Raw genomic sequence first — 20,741 nt, 5'->3', positions numbered from 1 at the left:
TAATTTCTCATAATGGCATGAGGATAATTAGGCAGATGATGCAAAAAAGTGATGAAACAAAGATAAAAATTATTTTTAAAAATTAATATCGCAGCAATTGTCTTCTCAATTACTCTCCATGAGGGGGGACTATAATAATAATATAATTTTAAAGAATGGTTCAATTTTTGTTTTATTGTATGTTTCACGTGTTAACAACTAAGATTCTGTATTCCCTTAGACATGTTTTTGAGAACTTTCATTGTTTGATTTGATTATTGACAAAGCTATTTTAAAGTTGTGTTAAGCTCAATTTTGTAGGAAATTTTCCTGGCTGATTACCAGCATCCACACATCAACCCCTAAAAAGACTTCCATTCCACAACTACACCTAGAGGACATCTGAGAAAAGACTTTCAGAGACTTTAAATGAACAGTTTTGATTTGTTGTTTTTGTTTTTTTTTTTCTCTTTCTGTTATAATATACACCATCTGTAACATGTATTCTCTGCAGAGGCCCTCCCTTTGCAAGACTAATGTCAAAGCGTCGGTTCATGAGGACAAAAAAAATCGCCCCTCTGGACAAAACTTTCCTCTCTTCCTTTTCTATATTGTTGTTCACATATTATTAGTTAGCAATAGTTATTATATTGTTTTTACTGTTCCGTCAAGGAAACATTTTGTTTCTTGAGGAACAACAGGGGGGACTGTAATGATTGGAATGACGCCACCTGCTGGATACTTACTGTAGAAGAGTTCTGCCCATGAAGCAAAGGTCTTTGAGGGCAAGACCAGGCTTCAGGAAGTGACGCGGACTAGTGGGAGGAGGAAGGAAGAGACTGGCGCTCGGTCTCACTCTCTTTTTCCTCTGGACTCTGGCGGAGAAGGGAGCTAGAAATGTGCTCTCCCTTTAATAGATAGGAATCTAGGCCTTTTTCTCTCTCTTTACCAAATTCTTATTCTCCTTAATAAATGCTTAAAAGTCTAACTCTTGCTAAAGCTTATAATTTATTGGCGACCACTCATTAGATATTTTAGACAGTTTAGCTAGAATTTTAGCCCTTAACATATATTAACAACAAATCAAAAAAGAGTATAATTCACTGTGTTGCCCACTAATAAGTAAAATAATACTATAATGCAAAGCACAGAAAAACTACTCCCCCCCAAAAAAAATCTAATTATAAGAAATGTGCTGATTCTTACTTATCATCATCATGGCAGGTCAGAATATAAAGGGAATTCAGAGCTCATCTAGTCTAATCTCCTCATTTAATGTATGAAGAAACTGAGGCCTAGAGAAAGCAGAGTGATTTGCCCATGGTCAAGAAGGAAATAAATAATGCATCTTGAATTTAAACTCAAGGCCCTCTGACAGGAAAGCAAGCATTCTTTCCATGGCTCCACACTGAAATAACAGGCTTGACTTTCCTGTTCACATCGCCTCTCCTCAGATATTTTTAAACAAAGCCCCAATAACAATCCTGTATGACTCTCATTCTGTGACTCTGCAAAGAGCCACGAGATCTGGAGTGCCCCCTCTTCAGCTGTTTCTTTGGGGTTCAAAACGGCTGGTCTCCTTTAGAGGACATAGCCTGAAGCAGCTCTCTTCCCCTTTGGTTTGTCCTTTCTGAAGCCAGGCCCCCCTTTGAAGCTCCTCTTTGGAGCAGTTTTCTCCTTTCTGGTTGTCTCTCTGTAGCAAGTCCTTCTTCTGAACTAGAGAAAGTTTCTCCCCAGAGGTTTTCGCTGCCTTTGTGCCATATAGCAGAGGATTATTGTGTTGTCACTGTGGCTTGTACAATTTTAAAGCCGGAAAGGACCTTAGAGATACCATCTAGTAAAAAACCTTCATTTCTACGCATGAGGAAACCAAAGCTCAAATAGAAGTGGCTGCCCAAAGGTCACAAAAGGTGACGGGGATGGGATGCAAACCCATGTCCTAACTCCCAGTCTAATGCTTTTTTCCAGTACCTCACACTGCTACCCTTTAATTGATGCCAATCAACCTCCTCAAATGTTGACTTGAGAATTTGGTATTTTAAAGGGACCAAAACTATTTTGGGATATAGCTAACATATGTTAAAATTAATTCATTTCACACAAAAAAATTTTTGAGTGGATAATGTTTTTCATCACTACCTGTCCTCATTACCCATGTGTTTTCTGCTTCCTGATTTAATAAATGAATTTGGACCCAGTTGCTAATGATTAACTATGATGCAATGTCTTACTCCCATCCAAATAACACTGTCATTTTCATTCAGTGCATAAGTAACACGGGGATTTACAGGAAAGGATAGAACTTTGGCACCGCTTAAATACCACAGAGGGGATATTTGCTTTACCTAAACAGTAAGCTGGTTTTGAATGTTAACCTGATTCTACAGGTGCCTTAAGTTGGAAGTTGATTAAATTATTTTGAGAGCCGCTGGCCTCCTTCTGTTGAGTTGTTTTTTAAATTATGAGTTTATGTTCAATGTGTAAGTACACTAAGTCTTATTTTATTAGGAGTTATAGAATTACAAAATGGAGAAGTTTATTTTCAGATAGTAAAAGCAGCCAAAATTATTTTTAGCGGTAGACAAAAGATTAGTGATTAGCTAACCTGTTGTGGGACATCCATTGATACAAAATTCCCTTCATTTTATACTTGCATCTTTTCTATGTTACATATAGAGAGAGTCAGCTCATGTCTGAGTGTGTGGGAACATTTAGTGCACAGAAACTGACCTTGTACTATTTCTCATATACTATAATACCTAATTGCTCTACTCTAATGCCACTTCCCCAGGGGGAAGTCTTCCCTCATTCACCTAGTTGTGGGTACTTTTTCCCTCCTAAAATTGCCTTATATTTATCTATCTTTGTGAATGTGGCATCTCTTCTAGTAAAATATAAGCCCTTTGAGGGCAGGGACAATTTTATTTTGTTTGTTTTTCTATGCTCCTCGTCTTACATATAGCAAAAATAATAGCTAGAATTTACATAATTCTTTTAGGATTCGCAAAGCACTTTACAAAATGTTATCTCATTTGATCCTCACAACAATCCTGTGAGGGAAGTGCTATTATTACCTCCATTTTACAGACAAGGAAACTGAGGTCAAAAGAGATTAAATGACTCACCAAGGGTCACATAGCTAGTAAATGACACTGATATTTGAACTGAGGTGTTCCTGGCTCTAGGTCCAGTGCTCTATTCATTGCACCACCTTGCTGCTTCTTAGTGGGCGCTTTATAAATGTTTGTTGAGTTAAAGCATTGAATAAGCTTGAAGTTCTGTTTTTAAAGACTGATGATCATTTCTGGGACTACAGAACTACAAAATACTATATGGAGAAATCTATGAAAATTACATGGCATAACAGGTAAAGGACTGAACTTGGAGTAAGGAAGAACTGTGTTCTAATCCTACTTCTGACACTGTGATGATGGATAATGTCATCTATAAGCTTCTCTGAGCTTCAGTTTTCCCCCTTATAAAATAGAGCTGATGATACTTGTCTCAGGATTGTTGTAAGGTTCAAACGAAATAATGCAGGTAAGAGTGCTTTGCAAATTTCAGAACATATTGTTGTCATCTGTTATTAGCAGAGTTATTATGACGTCTGGACATTACTGATACTAGATAGTCAGTGTCCAGAGCGACTTAGTAAAAATTCTGCACATTGTCCAATCCAGTCTGCCACAAATTAACCAGTGTTGGTCATGTGTGATATTGTCCAATTTCTCTCCTAAGTATACCAATTAATCATAAGTGAGTAATAGGTATGTCAGAACAAATATATGGATTCACTGCTATTTTATCCATCTGAATTACTATTACCACTCAATCAATAAACATTTGTTAAGGGCTTATTATATGCCAGGCACTGTGCTAAGTGCTAGGGATACAAAAAGAGTCAAAAGATAGTTCCTGCCCTCAAGGAACTTACAATTTAATGGGGAAGACATGCAAAGAAAGATATACAAAGCAAGCTAAATACAGGAAAAATAGGAAATAACTAACAGAGAAAATACACTAGAATTAAGAGGTGACAGAATGGCTTCCTTGTAGAATATGGGATTTTAGTTGAGATGAATGGACTTATGACCACTCTTTTTAAAAATAATAATAAACATTTTTGCTTAAAGTTTTGAACTACAAATTCTACCCTTTCTTCCCTCCCTCTCCTCCCCTGTCTGAGGCAGTAAGCAATGATGTGTAGGTTATACATGTTCAATTATGTAAAACATTACCATATTAGTCATTTTATATAAGAAAATTTGGACAAAAGAAAAAAATAGAAGAAAGTCAAAATAGCATGCTTCAGTCTGTGTTCCATCAATATCAGTTCTTTCTTTGGAGGTGGAGAGTATGTTTCATCAGTAGTCCTTTGGCATTATCTTGGATCATTGTGTTGCTGAGAAAAGTTAAGTAGGACCACTCTTTTACAGATGGATGCTTAGAAAGTTGACTTGAGACGTCCAGTTCTATTTGTTAACCATGTATTTCTTATATTGGCAGTGGAAGAAAAGATAGTTCATGATTCCTACAGAAAAGCTTAACAAGGGCAGTGACAGCAGAGGAAATCATAGGATGTCACTTCTCTGGTGAATCTAGGTGATGTGTTATATAGTCAACCCATCTGGCTCTCTCCAGAATAACATGTTAGGGAATTCAGCCTCTACTAGTAGATGAGTAGTTGGGTTGAACATGGGCCATTTGGGAACCTCTTTCTATAGACTGAAACAGTAGTTGGATGTGAAGCTGAAATCAGAATAAAGCTTTCTAGCCTAAAAGGTCCTTAGAGAGTTTCACAGGCAGTAGGAAGGACTGATAGCAGAGCCTTGACATAGCAGTCAAAGCACTGAGACCCAATTAAAAAGGGTCTGGTACTGGGGCTGAGACTGAGGTGGTGTGCTCTATGCAGTCCGTGGCACCTATTCAAAGGATCATTTTCAAAAATAGTATTTACCGAGCACCTGCTATGTACAAAGAACCATTCTATGCTTGTTGGGAGTTAACGAAGGAATTTCTCTCAAATTTACCATCTACTCATAGAGACTAGTGGTAGGTAGGATCCAGACGTTGTCTAATTAATAAACACTCAGCTTACAAAAAAAACAAATGTAGCATCAGCTGCTGCCCCATGACTTGCCACCAGAAACCTCTTTCATGGTTGAAGAACCCCTGATCCCCGGGTTTGCTCTTGCTACTGCTGCCTTCTTCCCCTGAAGCCTTTCTTCTCTTACTAGTCACAGGAGACACCAGAGGCACTTTCTTGTCCCTCTGCTGCTAGATCCTTTCACCTTTTCCCACTTTGCCTGTCCTTTCCCCTCAAAATCCTGTAATTACAGGGTTAGAAAACAATACCACTACTTAGAATTGTAGATTTACAGCCTAAAAGGAACTTAGACTTCATCTAGGCAAACCCTCTCATTTGAAGATAAGGAAACAGAACTTGAATCTTGTCCAAGTGACTTGTCCAAGGTCATGGTGGTAATAAGTAGAAAATCAGGATTTGAATCCAGGTCCCTCAACTCCAAATGAAGCATACTTTCCATTGTACTGGAATATTTGTGGCTTTAAAAAGGCAACGTGGGAGTAATGGACAGAACACTAAACCTGAAGTTGTAAAGCCAGTCATCATATGAGTTTGGGCAAGTCTTTGAACATCAGTCTATTCATCTTTAAATAGGGGGAAATAATTTTTGTCTAGCTCACCTCACAGGATTGATGTGAAGAAGTTTTATAAATTATAACAGTGTACACTATTCTGTTATCAGAATCTATATATTTCTATTTTTACTTGAACTTTTTTTTCAATGAACAAAAATCTGTTTTCACTCCTGCCCACGTCCACTTCCTCCACCCCCATCCCCACCCTTAGGGAAAAAATACAATTCTTAAAATAGTTTTCGTAGTCAAGCAAGACAAATTCCTGCATTGGCCCTGTGCAAAAGAATATATCTCAGTCTGTATGATGCATCCATCACCTCTCCGTCAGGAGGTAGGGCACATGCTTTATCATTGGTCTTCTGGAACTGTGGTTAGTCATTACATTGACCATAATTCTTAAGGTTTTTTAAAGTTTAAAATTTTTAATTTAATTTCTTTGTTTTTTACAATGTTTTTGTTACATTATAAATGTGTCGTCCCGTCCCCCCCCCCCCCCTGTTCCACTTACTTTGCTCTGCATCAGTTCATACAAGTATTCTCATGGTTCTCTGAAACAATTCCCTCAGTGTCATTTCTTTTTTTTTTTTTTTTTTTTTTTTTTGCAGGCAATGGGGGTTAAGTGACTTGCCCAGGGTCACACAGCTAGTAAGTGTCAAGTGTCTGAGGCCGGATTTGAACTCAGGTACTCCTGAATCGAGGGCCGGTGCTTAACCATTGCCATCTAGCTGCCCCAGTGTCATTTCTTTTAACACAATAATATTCTAATTAGTCAATCAGTCAATAAGCATTTATTGAGTACCTGCTAAGTATCAAGCACTCTGTTAAGTGTTGGGGATACAAAGACAAGCAAGACAGGCCTTGTCCTGGAGGAACTCACAATCTAATCACACAAACACACACACACACCCCACAAAATTAAACAGCTGGATTTCAGGGTATGATATTACTCAAATTTACTTTATAAACCACTGATTTGTTGCCATCCTCTGGGCAGTATTAGAGTAAAAGCATGGAAAATAACCAGGCTTTAAACCTTTCTGTTTCTTTCATTCATCTTTTTTGCTTCTCTCCCAGGTCTTTCCCCATTTTATTTTAGATAGATAGATAGATAGATAGATAGATAAAGAGAGAGAGGGAGGAAGGAAGGAAGGAGAAAATTTTTTTTTAATCTTAATAGTATTTTATTTTTTCCAGTTATATGTAAGTATAGTTTTTAACATTGATTTTTATAAGACTTGAGTTCCTAATTTACCTAATTCCTATCATGGCTTGATCATCACACAGTGTTGCTGTTACTGTGTATGATGTTCTCCTGGTTCTGCTCATTTCACTCAGCTTCAGTGCACGTAAGTCTTTCCAGGGTAAATAAATTTTTAAGCTGTTCCTCAATGAATAGGTACTCCCTTAGTTTTCAGTTCTTTGGTAGTACAATAAAGAGCTACTATTAATAGTTTTTTACCTATTCATTAATTTTTATACATATTTAGTATTTATATTAATATTTTTGTACATATGGAAAAGAGATACACTTTGTACTTCTCTTTGATCTCTTTGAAGGTATATTACTCATACTATGTATGAGGGTTTCCCCTGTTTAGTCATGGGGTTGGGAGGAGGGGCACAGTTACAAATTGCTTTCCAGAATGGCAAGACCCATTCCCAGCTCCACCAAAAATGAACGCATGTACCTGTGTTCCTGCAGCCTGTCTAAAAATATGGAATGCTTCATGAATTTATGCGTCATCTTTGTGCTGGAGCCCTGCTAATCTTCTCTGTATTGTTCCCATTTTAGTCTATGCGTTACTGAAGAAAGCAATCTACCTTTCTTTCTGAGACCGGACTAGAATGAGATGCTAATGGCAAACTCAGCCACAAGCCTTGTCTACCTGCCGTTGTGCAAAGCCTGGGAACATATGTCCTTATCAGCCTCACTCACCACACTGCAGACTCAGTGTGGATCAGGGGTGGTAGCAAGGTGGCGATGGGTGTTAGTTAATCAAACTATATTTTGTGATGTGCATAGCATAAAGAGTAAATTTACAGAGGGAAAAAAAAAAGAAATAGCAGACAGGTTACCCTTAATTTCTGCCTTTCTTCATCTCTTTCCCAAAGCTTCTAAAAACCCACTTGTTCTTTATGAAGTGTTCCAGGCAACAAGCCCAGTTCCTTGGGTATATTCATTCCATCATCTCTCTCGTCTCATCCCTCTATGTGTCTCTAAACTGTAAGTCCCAGTAAGCAGTCTGCGGTTCATTACCAGAACTGCTTTTATCCATCAAGTCTGCATGTCCATACTTCTTTAGAATTGACTGGGAGTTTTGTTTTTTTAGGCCCAGATTGCCGCCTTCCTTACATCGAAGATGCCGATATTGGTAATAAGACATACAAACATGGGGACAAGTTGATAATCAGCTGTCATCGAGGATTCAAGATTCGATATCCTGACTTGTACAACATGGTGTCAACATGTCGCAGCGATGGATCATGGGATAACCTCCCCGTTTGTCAAGGTTTGGTCCACAAAACAATTCCTTTTTTACTGCTTCTGGGTACACCTTATTGCTATTAGCAAGTTTCTACAACAGTATAAGATAGAGATGGTAAAAATGAACTCTTTCACTCCAGAGAGGTCCAGTTGTACCTCGGATATAATGGCAAAAGCCTCTTCCCTCCAATTCCCAATGGCAACTATCTGCTTTTTGCATTCTAATTCTGCATCACAGCATATTTTCATCTTGAAATATTCAAAAAAAACTTAGTCTGTGAGTTGAAAATCTGTAAGCGAAATAATTTCCTCTTTAGCCCGTTAGGTGCCTCGTTCACTCTAAGAAATTGAACATCATTTAAAAATTAGGAAGCTTGTAACTGGACTGTGAACGTAATGATGAACTATTGTATGTTTAATGAAAATGTGGGAGTTTCTAAAAAAGTACTAGGGCATTTATACTTATTACAGTTGTGTGAGAATATATTCAAAACCAATTTTACAGAGGCTATTATTTTCCTAATAATGTTATCCCCTTTTATAATGCATGAAGAGCTGGAAAATCATCAAATCCAAATTACATACAAACCACATAGTGCCTATTTATCCTCTCCCAGTCCTTAAATTTGTGAGCGTTAACATACAGGGGCCTTATTCCTGAAAACAAGCCCTTGAGTTCACATTAATTCTGATCTTATATTTTGAAATGTGACTTGGGCCAAAGGACTAAGAGTCCAATGCATAATTCATGATGAGAGCAAGAGAAAGGTCTTATTTACACCAAAAGCACCAGCATGTTAAAGTTGAGACGAATGCTAACTTTGTGCTTGGAAATCACAATTGGCAGGGTCCTCTATTACCTCATTCTCCCCAAAAGTACACCGTTTTTTCTGAGTGAGATCTTAAGAGCCATGACCCAGTGAAGAAATGGAGCCAAATTGGAAGGGCAGAAATATCTTAGTCCGGCAAATACCTATTCCTTTCTCTCTATCAGCTTACATATATGGATATGGATATGCAAATGCACATATTTGTATATAGATACATATATGTGCATTTTAAAGGGGGTACATCCTTTATCTTACACAAATAGGAACTATCCACAAAATAAATAGCCAGATTTTACACTGGGCTATTATTACTCAAATTAACTTTTTAAACTACTGATTTGTTGCTATCCTCTGGAGTAAAATCATGGAAAATGGCCAGGTCTATAAATCTTGCTGTTTCTTGCATTCATCTTTTCTCCATATCTCCCAGGTGCTGTTTTTTTACATTTTAGTTTTCTTTAATTTTCCATCCATATATGCATGCATACAAATATACATACATACATGGATGACTTATTAAATAAATAAATGAATGAATGGATAAATAAACAGATAAATGGTTAAATGAATGAAAGAATAGGTAAGCAAAAACCTAAGTGCATTTTTTTGTGACTTTCTACCCCAAACGATTTTTTAAAAGGAAGGCTGAGCTTTTGCTGGGGAGTAAGTGTAAAGTGTCTGATACAGATTTGAACTCAGGTCCTCTTGAATCCAAGGCTAGTGCTTTATCCACTGTGCCCCCTAGCTGCCCCCAACTTTTTTTTTTAAACATGGTTAGATGCCACAGTGGCAATGCCTCAACCGTATATGTGTTGTAAAGGTCACTAGGACCTCTTCCATCCATATCAAGGGGAGTACTAACCGTCTCTCCTTTCATGCAACACCAGAAACGTTTAACTTGCAAGCACGTTTGACTTTTTGAAGAGGTCCTTTGTTGTCAGCCTTAGAAATTAAGACCTCCTTGTCCACAGAAGAAGGATATTTTTTGCAGCATGGAACACTTTCTCTCTTCATCACCTTCTCCTATTTATTTAAGTCTGAGATCCAGGAAGCCCTTTGAATGCGACAAGAAGACTCTGCTGCAGGCTAGGGTGAAAAATGCTTGTTCAAGCAACAGTAAAAACAGAATAAACAAAATCTAATCCAATCCAACAGGCATTTATTAAGTCTCTGTTATGTGCTAGGCCCTGGGGATAGAAATACAAAAAGGAAAATAATCCCTAGAATAACGCATAATAGAAACTGTTAAATATATGCATGGTGATTTGAGGATGGAAGGAACAAAGAAACACAAAAATGACAGGTAGCAGGAAAACCTTCTGTGACTGGAGCCCAGCCTTGAAGGAAGTTAGGCATTGGATGAGTGATTGTATGTTAGGCCTGGGGACTCTCTTCAGCATTAGGAAGTAGATAGAACTGAAAGTAGGCCAGTTTGGTCAGATCTTTGAATGAGTTATGGGGAGTAATATGAAATAAGTGTAGAGAGATCATCTGGAGCCAAACTGTGAAGGACATTAATTGCCAAGTTAATACTTTTTAACTTTTTGTTTTTGTTTTTGCTAGAAATAATAGAGAACCATTGAGGATTCTTGAGCAGGGGAATGGCACAGTCAGATGTGTGCTTTAGGGAAGATAATTTTGATGACTAGAAACATAGAGTCCAATGAAGATGCTGCTGAAATAGGCCAGGAGGAAAATGATGAGAGAGTAGGGTGGTGACTACATGGAGGGAGAGATGGGGATGGATGTTAGATATACTCTGGAGGCAGAATGGACAAGATTTGTCGATTGATTGCATATGGAGGGTAAGATGGAAAAGTCTAAGGCAATTTATAGAGCTGGATGCCTAGAAAGTGGTGATACTCTCAAAAGAAATTATAGAACCAGAGTGGGTTTCGGAAGCAAGATTATTATTGTTTTGTACACATTCAGTTTGTGATGCCTACAAAAGTCGAAGATATCCAAGAGACAGTTGGCGAGGTTGGGCTGGAGTTCAGGAGAAAGATGAGAACTGGATATGTGGGTCTGAATGTCACATGCATCAAGATGATAACTGGACCCATGAGAACTGATGAGATCAGTAATAGTAGTTGTAGTAGTGGTGGTGGTGGCAGGAGGGGTAGGGATGCTAGGAGTAGTAGTAATGGTAGTAGTGGGGGTGGGGGTTGCATAGTAGTAGTAGTAGTATTGTAGTAGTAGTAGTAGTAGTAGTATTGTAATAGTAGTAGTAGTAGTAGTAATAGTATCTATCATTTATATAGGACTTTAAGATTTGTAAAGTGCTTTATATTTGTTACCTCTTTTGAACCATACATCCCTAGGGAGTAGGTGCTATTATTATTATGATCATCCCCCTTTTTTTACTGATGGAGAAACTGAGGCAGAGATAAACTAAGGGACTTGCCCAAGGTCACACTGCTTGTTAGTATCTGAGGCAGGATTTGAACTGAAATCTTCCTGACTCCAGGGTCAGTTCTCTATACACTCCTAGCTGCTCCATTAAGTGGGGGGTGGGGAGAGGTGTTACAGAGAGGGGAGAAAAAGGGGAAAGAATGAAAGAGAGAGACAGGGAGACAGTGACACAGAGAGAAAGAGAGAGACTAAAGGGAAGACAGCCTTGGGCAGAACCTAGAGAAATACCCAAGGTTACAGGGCAGGAGGTGTCTTGCTGACCCAGCAAGATGATTAAGAATGAAAGGCCAGAAAAATAGAGAGTAATGGAAGACAAACCTAGGGAAGAGTTTCCATCAGGAGGGGATGGTCCGCATTGCAGAGAAGTAAAGAATAAGGACTAATATAAGTACATTGGATTTAAAGGTCATTGGTCATTTTGGAGAGCATTTTTTTTCATCCCCAGGATTTATTATAGTGACTGGCTCATCATAAGCATTTAATAAATGTTTGTGGACAGACTGACAGCAGTTGCAGTTGAGTGGTGAGGCCAGAAGCCAGATCTCTATGGGTGAGTAAATGACTTAGGAAGTCGAGGATACTTAGCCTAATGCTTCCTCTTAAGTCTTTATGGAATTCTTGTCTCTGAACTTCAGGAAGGACCCCCAATGGCACCCCTGGGGAGGAACTGGGAAATAAAAGGAAAAATGTATAAGAATAGGCAGGTTGATCCTTCCCCCAGCCCACAAGGGAAAACATGATTGATCCTTGGGGCACTATTTCACCATGAAACTCTGATTTACTCCTCTAGATAGAGGGGGTTGGGGGCTGAGGTGTTCTTTCTTTATTACCTGGAAGTTCAAATAGAAGTCACTTTGAGCTGAAGACTGTTTTCTTCTCTTTTATATTTGGGGTGCTTACTTTCAAGAGAGACTATATCCTAGGCTTCTCAGTAGATAAAGACTGAGATTTACAAAAACAAAAACAGACTCTCCTATAGCTATTTCCCCAAGTGGTTGTGTGTGTGTGGGGGGGGGGGGCGCGCGCATGCCGGAGACAGAGACAGACTCACATTTCTCTTGCAATTTTGAATGTGTTAATGTTCATTTGTAGGGAAGCAGAGTTCTAAATGTGTGTGATTTATACAGTGGTTCCAAAATGCAAATGACTGTCTTGGGGAGAGAAGGGTGAGGGGTGGAGCAATTATATGTCGTTAATGACATAATTTACTGCCTGCTGATCCCTCCCAGGACACCCACAGGATACTCATTGCTCTAAGGTATTCCATCTGCACGTGTTAATTTTGTAATATTTGATGGGGGTTTTCTCAGAGCACCAATTATATCCATTTCTGACTTTCTCTCCTCGATTTCCCCATGAACGCTGCCAGTTGATGGCCCAGCCATGTTATTCAGTACCACAGGGGCCAGTTTAGACGACGGCATTGGTGCTGATCTTCTCAAATAAGGCTATTCCTTAAAATCAGAGCACCGGCTTTGGAGAGGAGTTGATTATCCCAAGCTCCCCTGACACAAATCCATAGTCAATGTATGGTTTGTCTTAAAAAGGGGGGGGGGAGGGTTGTTTACTGAGCCATCTGTTGTTATCTCCCTTCCAGGTGCACATGATACCCAGCCAGTCTATACCTAAAGTCAGTCCTGGGATTTCTTGGTTCCCCTGATGCTGCAATTATGTCACTATAGAATCAACTCTCAACATTTAAAATAATCCCATGACACCATTTATGGGGAACAACACAGCCCTAACTTTTCAGCTTACATGTATCAGGCCTCATGTATTAAGAACTTATCATATGTAATCTTACAGCTATTCAAACATTGATGCTTTATATATGCGCATATATATATGCACATAGAAAAATGCATGCCTCTGTACTCCAGGGATCTGTGATTTCATCACTCCCTCCAAAGACACAGATTCCAACCCCACTGCAGTAGAGTATATGGTCTTTAACAGTTGCTCCGGCAGAAAAATATATTGCTTTGCCACCAGTCCAGTGATGAGTTATCTAGGCTGGTCCTCAGAAAACAAATGTACAGTTTTAGTATTTGTTAGTGACCAAAGCCTTTCCATCTTTGTAGGAAATGCAAGCGTCTTCTCTCAGCTAGCATAGCCTTCAGGAGGCCAGGGTCACCTACACTAAAATAAACTTTGATGCGTATATTGTGTGTGTATGTATGTGTTTTATATGCATATATGCACATATATATGTGTGTATCTATGTGTTTCTGTAGATTTATGAGCATCTATAAATAGATATTTATGTATCATATTACAATATATTATTTAATAGATAGGTGGTGATTATAATATTGTAACTGTTATATTGCTTAATAATATTATATATAATTATAATGTTATATAACATATTATATATAATATATATGGAAGCAGCTAGGTGGCTTCATGGATAGAACACTGTGCCTGGAGTCAAGACAATCTGAGTTCAAATCCAGCCTCAACCATTTACTAGCTATGGCCCTGAGCAAGTCACTTAACCTCTGTTTGCCTTAGGAAGAAAAAGGCAAACCACTCTAGTATTTTTGCCAAGAAATTGGTGTGATATGGTCCACAGGGTCACGAAGAGTTGGACATGACTGAGTGACTGAACAACAATAACAACAAATAGGTGTCTGTGTGTGCATATGTATGCATATACGCCTGTGTCCTCCACAGAGTTCTGCCATGATGTTTCACTGTGTCCTGGAGGTGTCCCTGTATACTAGAAGGCCATCCTAGCAGAGCTTGGGCAGGTTCCACCATGCTAGAAAGGCATGGGATATGGCCCCAATAATAGACCGAGTCTGTTTTCCGAGGATCAACCCAGCTACTACAGAGAAGCGTGTTGCCAGTAGCTAGCCATCTGGTGATGATTTTTTTTTTTTTTTTTGCCCACGGCGACCCATGAGGGAAGAAGAATCACAAAATAACCCTTGGGCCTATGCAAACCATTCCTACTTCCATAGTGACAATGGTGGGGAGGTGAGAAAGGGAGCAGAGTGCTAAGAATCACTTCATTTTTAGACCATTGATATACTTTCATTTGATGCTTGATATTCTAAATGTGAAATCCTTGTCCAGTGACCAACAAGTGGACATATTGCTAGAGGAGCTGTATCCTAACAATCTTACCTGAAGAAAGAAGGGAGTTAGCATTAAATGGAAGAATGACTCCCATGTACTCCTTGGAGAAACAAAGATAAAAGTTGGCTTTATCAGACACCCAATAGCTACAAGAAAGATTATTTCCTGGGATGTCTGGTCATCTCATATTGTAATACTAATGATAAAAATTTGCAAAAAAAAATCACCATGAACATAACTGCTGTTTGTACTACAATTATGCAACCATCTCAGGTACTGAAGAAGTGGTAAAATGTTCCTATGTAGAACTCAGTAAGATGTACCAAGTTAAAAACAATAATAGCAGATGCTCAGATGCTTGGTGACTTCAACACAAAGATGGTGAAGATGGGGAGAAGTATATGGAAACGCATGATTCATGAAGAAGGAATGGAATAGACCAAAGACTTATAGACTACACAGAAATTTCACACCTCTATATCATAAATATCTTCTTTTTTAAAAAATTGCTTAGTGCTAGACATGGAAAACACTAAATCACACTCTAAAGAATAATATTGATTTTTATCTTAACATACAGGAAAATACTTCTTATTGATGTGGGAGTTATTTCTGAGTCAGCTGTCTGTGTGTAGTTCAGAACATCAAAATGAGAATAATGAGAAAAAAAGATAGAGTGTACAATTGAAACAATTTAACCCTGAACTAGTTAAACAAATAATTTTAAATAAAAAATAGGAAATATTTTCCATGTGCCAGGCCTGGTGTTCAGCCCCGAGGATACAAAGAAAGGCAAAAATAGCCTTTAAGTAGCCCTTCAAGGAGTTTCCATTATAAAAAGGGAGATATGGAGATAACTAGGTAAATATAAGACATACGAAGAGTATTTGAAGGGCCAGGTAAGTGATGCAGTGAATAGAACACTGGCCCCGAAGTCAGGAGGACCTGAATTCAAATCCAGCCTCAGACACTTACTAGTTGTGTGACCCTGGGCGAGTCATTTCACCCTGATTACCTCCAAAAAGAAAAGGTATATGGAAGGTAATCTTACTAGGGAAAGTATGACCAGCTAGGAGCACCAGGAAAGACCTCTTGCATAAGGAAAGGTTTAAGCTCAGTACTGAGACTACAAAACTGTGAGGTAAAGGCAAGGCAAGGGAGCAAATTACCCCAAAGATGGAGGCCAGGCAGAGCAAGTGTACAAAGGTGGGAAATGGAGCACCATGTGTAAAAAACATCAAGTAGTCAGTGTCACTGTGATCTAGAGTGCACAGAGGGCACTAAAGTGTGAGACTGGAAAGGTGGGAAAGGATGAGGCTATGAATAACTTTAAATGCCAGACAGAGGAGTTGATATTTGATCAACTCCTTTTATTGAAACTCGTTGAGCAAAGGGACAAAAATGAACTCAATACCATCTCTGACCATTTTATCCAGAAGTTTAACTGCTATAAATTGAACTTCCCCAACATGGAGACCAGGAAAGCCTGGAGATTTCCTTCATAAACAAACACGTGACCTATTTGTCAGAGAAAGATGACTGCCGGCGTAACGCTAAGCGAGAATATAAACTTGTTTGTAAAATCATCTGAAGTAGGATGATAGATGATTATGAGCCATATTAGCTCATAAAGCAGAGAGAAGCAGCGAAGGGTAAAACCAGCTTAAAGAAAGCTAGTCAAAATATCCATCTGAGCAAAATCATCCCAAGGGCATTCAAGGATGAAAATGAAAACAGAAGACAAATGGAAAATCTTTGCAAAAATTGTTACAGCGACTTGTTTTCTTCATCAAAGACAGCGGAGCCAGCACTTAGCGCAGTGCCTGGAATATTGTAGGTACTTGGTAAATGCTCATTGACTGACTAGACCACCCATCTTGAACCCTCATGGCAAAGTTCCCTACATGCTTATAGAAGAAGTAGAAATAGACCTCAAGAGAACAACAAAGGCAGGAAGTAGAGGCTGATTGGGCCAAAAGTATAGAGAAGAGATCCATGCTGCAAACCACACAATTGTGACAGTGTTCAAGGAACTATATAGCAGGTATCGAAAGGGAAAGGAAGGAAGATATTAAAGGCACATCAAAAACTCAGACCAAAATTAATATTGAAAAAGGTGATCAAAAGAGCATCAGTAGGGGGCAGCTAGGTGGTGCAGTGGATAAAGCACCGGCCCTGGATTCAGGAGTACCTGAGTTCAAATCCGGCCTCAGACACTTGACACTTATTAGCTGTGTGACCCTGGGCAAGTCACTTAACCCTCATTGCCCAGCAAAAAAAAAAAAGAGCATCAGTAACTATCATCCTGTATCCCTACTCTCCTATCTATACAAAATCATTATGAGAGTCATTAATCCATAAATGGATGACAGCTTTGATGAGGTTGTTCATGGGGAACAAGCAGGCATTCACAAGCAATACTGAACAATAGACCCCCATCTTTACCATTTCACAATCAGTGGAAAGATGTAAGGAATATAATATGCCATTGTTTGCTGATTGAGAAAAGGCTTTTAATTCAACAAAACAAAACACAGTCTTGCAGCTTCTGTTACAACAAGGTGTCTCCCATCTATACATCAAAATCATTCAGGATTCCTTGGTAAATGTAGCAGTAGAGATGAGCCTGTTGAATGTTCCTCAGATAACATTAGGAGATGTATAAAATGAGGAATGCAGTAGCATGGAAAAGCATTTACTACATACTTACCACGTGCCAACTGTGCTAAGCATTGGGAATATAAATGAAAAGACTTGGCAAGGACATGTTTTAAAGAACTCACATTCTAATTGGAGACTGTCCATTGGTTGTGGCCACAGGGCCAGTAGCTTTTAGGTTGCAGATTTGGGAAGGGGAGATCCTGGGGGAAATCTACATGGTGAGGGCTCAGGGTCAGACCACTAGGGAAGGAATCTCATGGTGGTTCCAATATCAGGACCTTGTAGTCATCTCTGTGCATGTGGGACTCAGGTGGTTGGTGGGGTGGACATTTGAGGGGTGCCTCAAGTTTCTGGTAGGCTTTGCCCTCTAGGGCCCATAGTGGTCTCTGGATATGAGAGACTCATATACTACTATGACAAAGGTAGCAAAATCAAGTCAAAGAAAAGTTTCCTGTAAATAGTGAAGTCCTCCAGATGTTCTTGTTTACAGATGATATTACACAGATACAACATAAAACTCCTTCCCCAGTGGTCTAATCCTGAGTCCTCACCATACAGATGCCCCCCCCCGCCGCAAATGTCTCCTTTCCAAGTGTGCAACCTAAAAGTCCTCGGCACTATTGTTGTAACCAGTGGACCATAGGGACTTTCTACTGGCCTTGCACAAACCCTAAAACTTTCTGGAGCCTCCTGGAAGAGATCTGTAATCACTCAAAATAGTTTGGTCTGTTCACCAACACAGGAAATACCAAATGGATGAAGAATATCTGTTCCCCAATTTTTCAACATACATTTGGGTGAACATACTATAAAGTTGGCCCACCAGTACATATATTTGGGACAATCAGTACAAGTGGACAATGAATTAAGCCCAGAATTGAACAAAAGGAGAAGAGTGGGCTGTTTTGCCTTCAAAAAATATCAAAGCTCCCGTAAAAGCAAAGGCTGATGTTTTTAGTCTCAACATTCAATCAGTGCTACTCTATGGCAGTGAAACATAATATAGCGGCCTGCAAAGAACTGAAAATGAACATCTCAAGAAGGGAAACAGAGAAGCACACGGCAGGTGTGAGCAGCCTACAATATATAACCCATAGAAGCTGAAAAAATAGGAGTGAAATATCAACAAGGAATCATGACAGGAAGAAAAGATGGGCTGGTCTTGCAGCCAGAGTAATGGATGACAAAGTCACAGCAGGAGTGTCCCACTGATACCTTCTCCACGTTGAGAGAGATTGAGGAAGGCAGGCCCTCGATGTTTTGGGTGGACCTCTCCTGGTCATAGATAAGACTCACAACAGATGGGAAAGAATGGATGAGTTCTGATCTGTAGATTTGAAGGGAACTCCCAAATCCATGAGATTGCAGATCTATTTGAAAAAATGTATAGATATATAGATATTTGTATTGTGTATACATATCTGTATCTACATTTATGTATACCCATATGTGTGTATGTGAATGTAATAGGGTAGTTGGATAAGAGGCTTAGACTTCTTTTTAGATTATGTATATTTTCCCTAGGAGCAGGGAAAAGGAGTGGAAAACTAGCTGGGAATCATGGGAGTTGGAGTCTAAAGGTAGAAGGACTGGACTATTAAGAGATCTGAGTTTGGGGTATGGAAGGGAGAGTGGTGGAGTTCTTCCAGACTAGGAGCTTTTGAATTTATCTGAGAGTAGCGCAGATAACAGTTAGTGAGAACACTTGGAGAGTACAGTTGGCGATACAGTCCACAGTGTAGCTTCCAGAGAGGCAGTCTAATCCAGATTCTGGTGTTCATCTCAAACCCTGGGATATCCTTCAATGAGCTTACTGCCTAGTTCACAGTCTTTCCCTCCTCCCACACTCTTGCCCTCATACTATTGTTGTTTTGGAGTCATTTCCAGCTGTGGTCTACTCTTTGTGACTCCATTTGGAATTTTCTTGGCAAAAATCTGGAAGTGGTTTGCCATTTCCTTTTCCAGCTCATTTTACAGATGAGGAAACTGAGGCAAACAAGGTTAGGGTCTCTTACCTTAGGGTAAGTGCCCAGGGTCATACACCTAGTAAGTGTCTGAGGCTGGATTTGAACTCAGGAAGACTCTTCTTCCTGACTCCATGCCTGACACTCAATCAAATCTATTCCCATGAATTGGGGATGCTTCCACTCTTCCATTTCACCTCATCTACATCAAGAGATATTATGAGTTTGACCCCATGATATTTGCATCACTTATTAATGTTCCATTTCCATATATAAAAAGTCTAACTTCCTTTCATCTGATCAAAATATTTTGTCATTTCATCTTTCCCTTTACCTTATAACTCCTAATGTTGTACTTTGCCCTCACAATAATCTCCCACTCCGGCCACACCTCAGTTCCTTCCCAAGCCATCACCCCTGCATCGGCTACATTCTGCTCCCTTCCATATCCAAATGCTTTAGTAAACTATCTCAACTCCACACCATGCTCCACTCACACTCATGATAGAATTAATTAGGAAAGAGTAGAATGATTGTTTTGATGAAGTGAGCACCTAGCTGAGATTGGAGAACATACAATTTGTATCTATCATGCTCTCCACAACAACTGTGTGAAAACTTCTTGTCTCTCCTCAAGTTCTCCATGGCACCTCTTCTCCTCACCCTTTCAGCTGAGATAATGAAAAAATTGAGTCCACTTACCCATTTCTCCCCCTTCTCTCTTCCTCTTTCTCCTCCTCAACTCATATTACTCAGTCATCTTCACACATTTCACCCACTATCTCCTCCTCCACTCTATTCTTGGGTAAAGAGATGGTTATTCTTCTTGGCAAGGCCAACCCCTTTACGTGTACCCAACATCTCATCCACTCCTGCCTTCTCGAGAAGATTGTTCCTTCCAATATACTCATATTCTCTTCATTTCAGTCTTTTCCTGTCTACCAGCACCTTCCTTTTTGCATACAAGCGTGTCTACTTTTCCTCAAAAAACCCTCATTTAATCCAGATGTCTCCACTAGTTGTATATTTCAAGAGTTTGGGGTTTTTTTGCAATCTGGTTTACAAACTAATCTTTCAACTCATATTGCATTCTCTAAAGTTACCAGTGATCTCTTAATTGCCAAATGTAATGACCTTTCCCCAGTCTTCACCTTTCTTGACTCCTCTTACAAGATTTGAAAAAGTCAGTCACCTTATCCTCCCCTATATTACCCCCTCTCTGGGTTTTTATGACATTGTTCTCTCCTGGTTCTCCTCTTATCTGTCTGTTCCTTCTTAGTCTCCTTTGCTGGTCCTTCATCCATGTCACACCCACTAACCATGGGCAATCCCCCAGGCTCTGTCCTAGGCCTTCTCCTTCAATGAAATCTCATTTGGGTATCAGTTATCATGATGATTCCCAGAAATATATATCTAGCCCCTAATTTCTTCTCTAAGCTACAGTCCTGTATTACCAGCTGTCTTTTAGATATCTCAAACTGGATGTTCTTACAATCCATATGATTGTTAAATTCAACATGCCTAAAACAGAAATCTTTGCATTTTCCCCAAAATCTTTCCCTTTTCCAACATTGTTATTACTCTTGAGACTACCCCAGCCACTCAGTCACAGAGATTCACAAACTATCTTTGACTCCTAACTTTGAGTCATCTCATATGTTCTCT

At 39.3% G+C, this 20,741-nt stretch overlaps 1 protein-coding gene, 1 non-coding gene and 1 pseudogene across 8 annotated transcripts in view; 1 reads left to right on the top strand and 2 right to left on the bottom strand.

Annotated features, from left to right (window-relative positions):
- Positions 1–20,741, top strand: part of SUSD4 (sushi domain containing 4) — a 234,283-nt gene that overhangs the window by 142,864 nt on the left and 70,678 nt on the right. For all 7 annotated transcript variants that reach the window (XM_044004309.1, XM_044004311.1, XM_044004310.1 and 4 more), the window contains one exon: positions 7,971–8,150. In XM_044004309.1, coding sequence (XP_043860244.1) covers positions 7,971–8,150 — 180 coding nt within the window. The remainder of the gene's footprint in view (positions 1–7,970; positions 8,151–20,741) is intronic.
- Positions 7,350–7,454, bottom strand: LOC122726958. The gene has a single exon (XR_006352949.1). It is a non-coding gene; the product is annotated as a U6 spliceosomal RNA (small nuclear RNA).
- Positions 9,720–9,839, bottom strand: LOC122727164 (annotated as a pseudogene).

The sequence above is a fragment of the Dromiciops gliroides genome, chromosome 4 (genome assembly GCF_019393635.1).
Source record: "Dromiciops gliroides isolate mDroGli1 chromosome 4, mDroGli1.pri, whole genome shotgun sequence".
In the NCBI taxonomy this organism is placed as follows: domain Eukaryota; kingdom Metazoa; phylum Chordata; class Mammalia; order Microbiotheria; family Microbiotheriidae; genus Dromiciops; species Dromiciops gliroides.
This window is presented reverse-complemented; position numbering and strand designations above follow the sequence as displayed.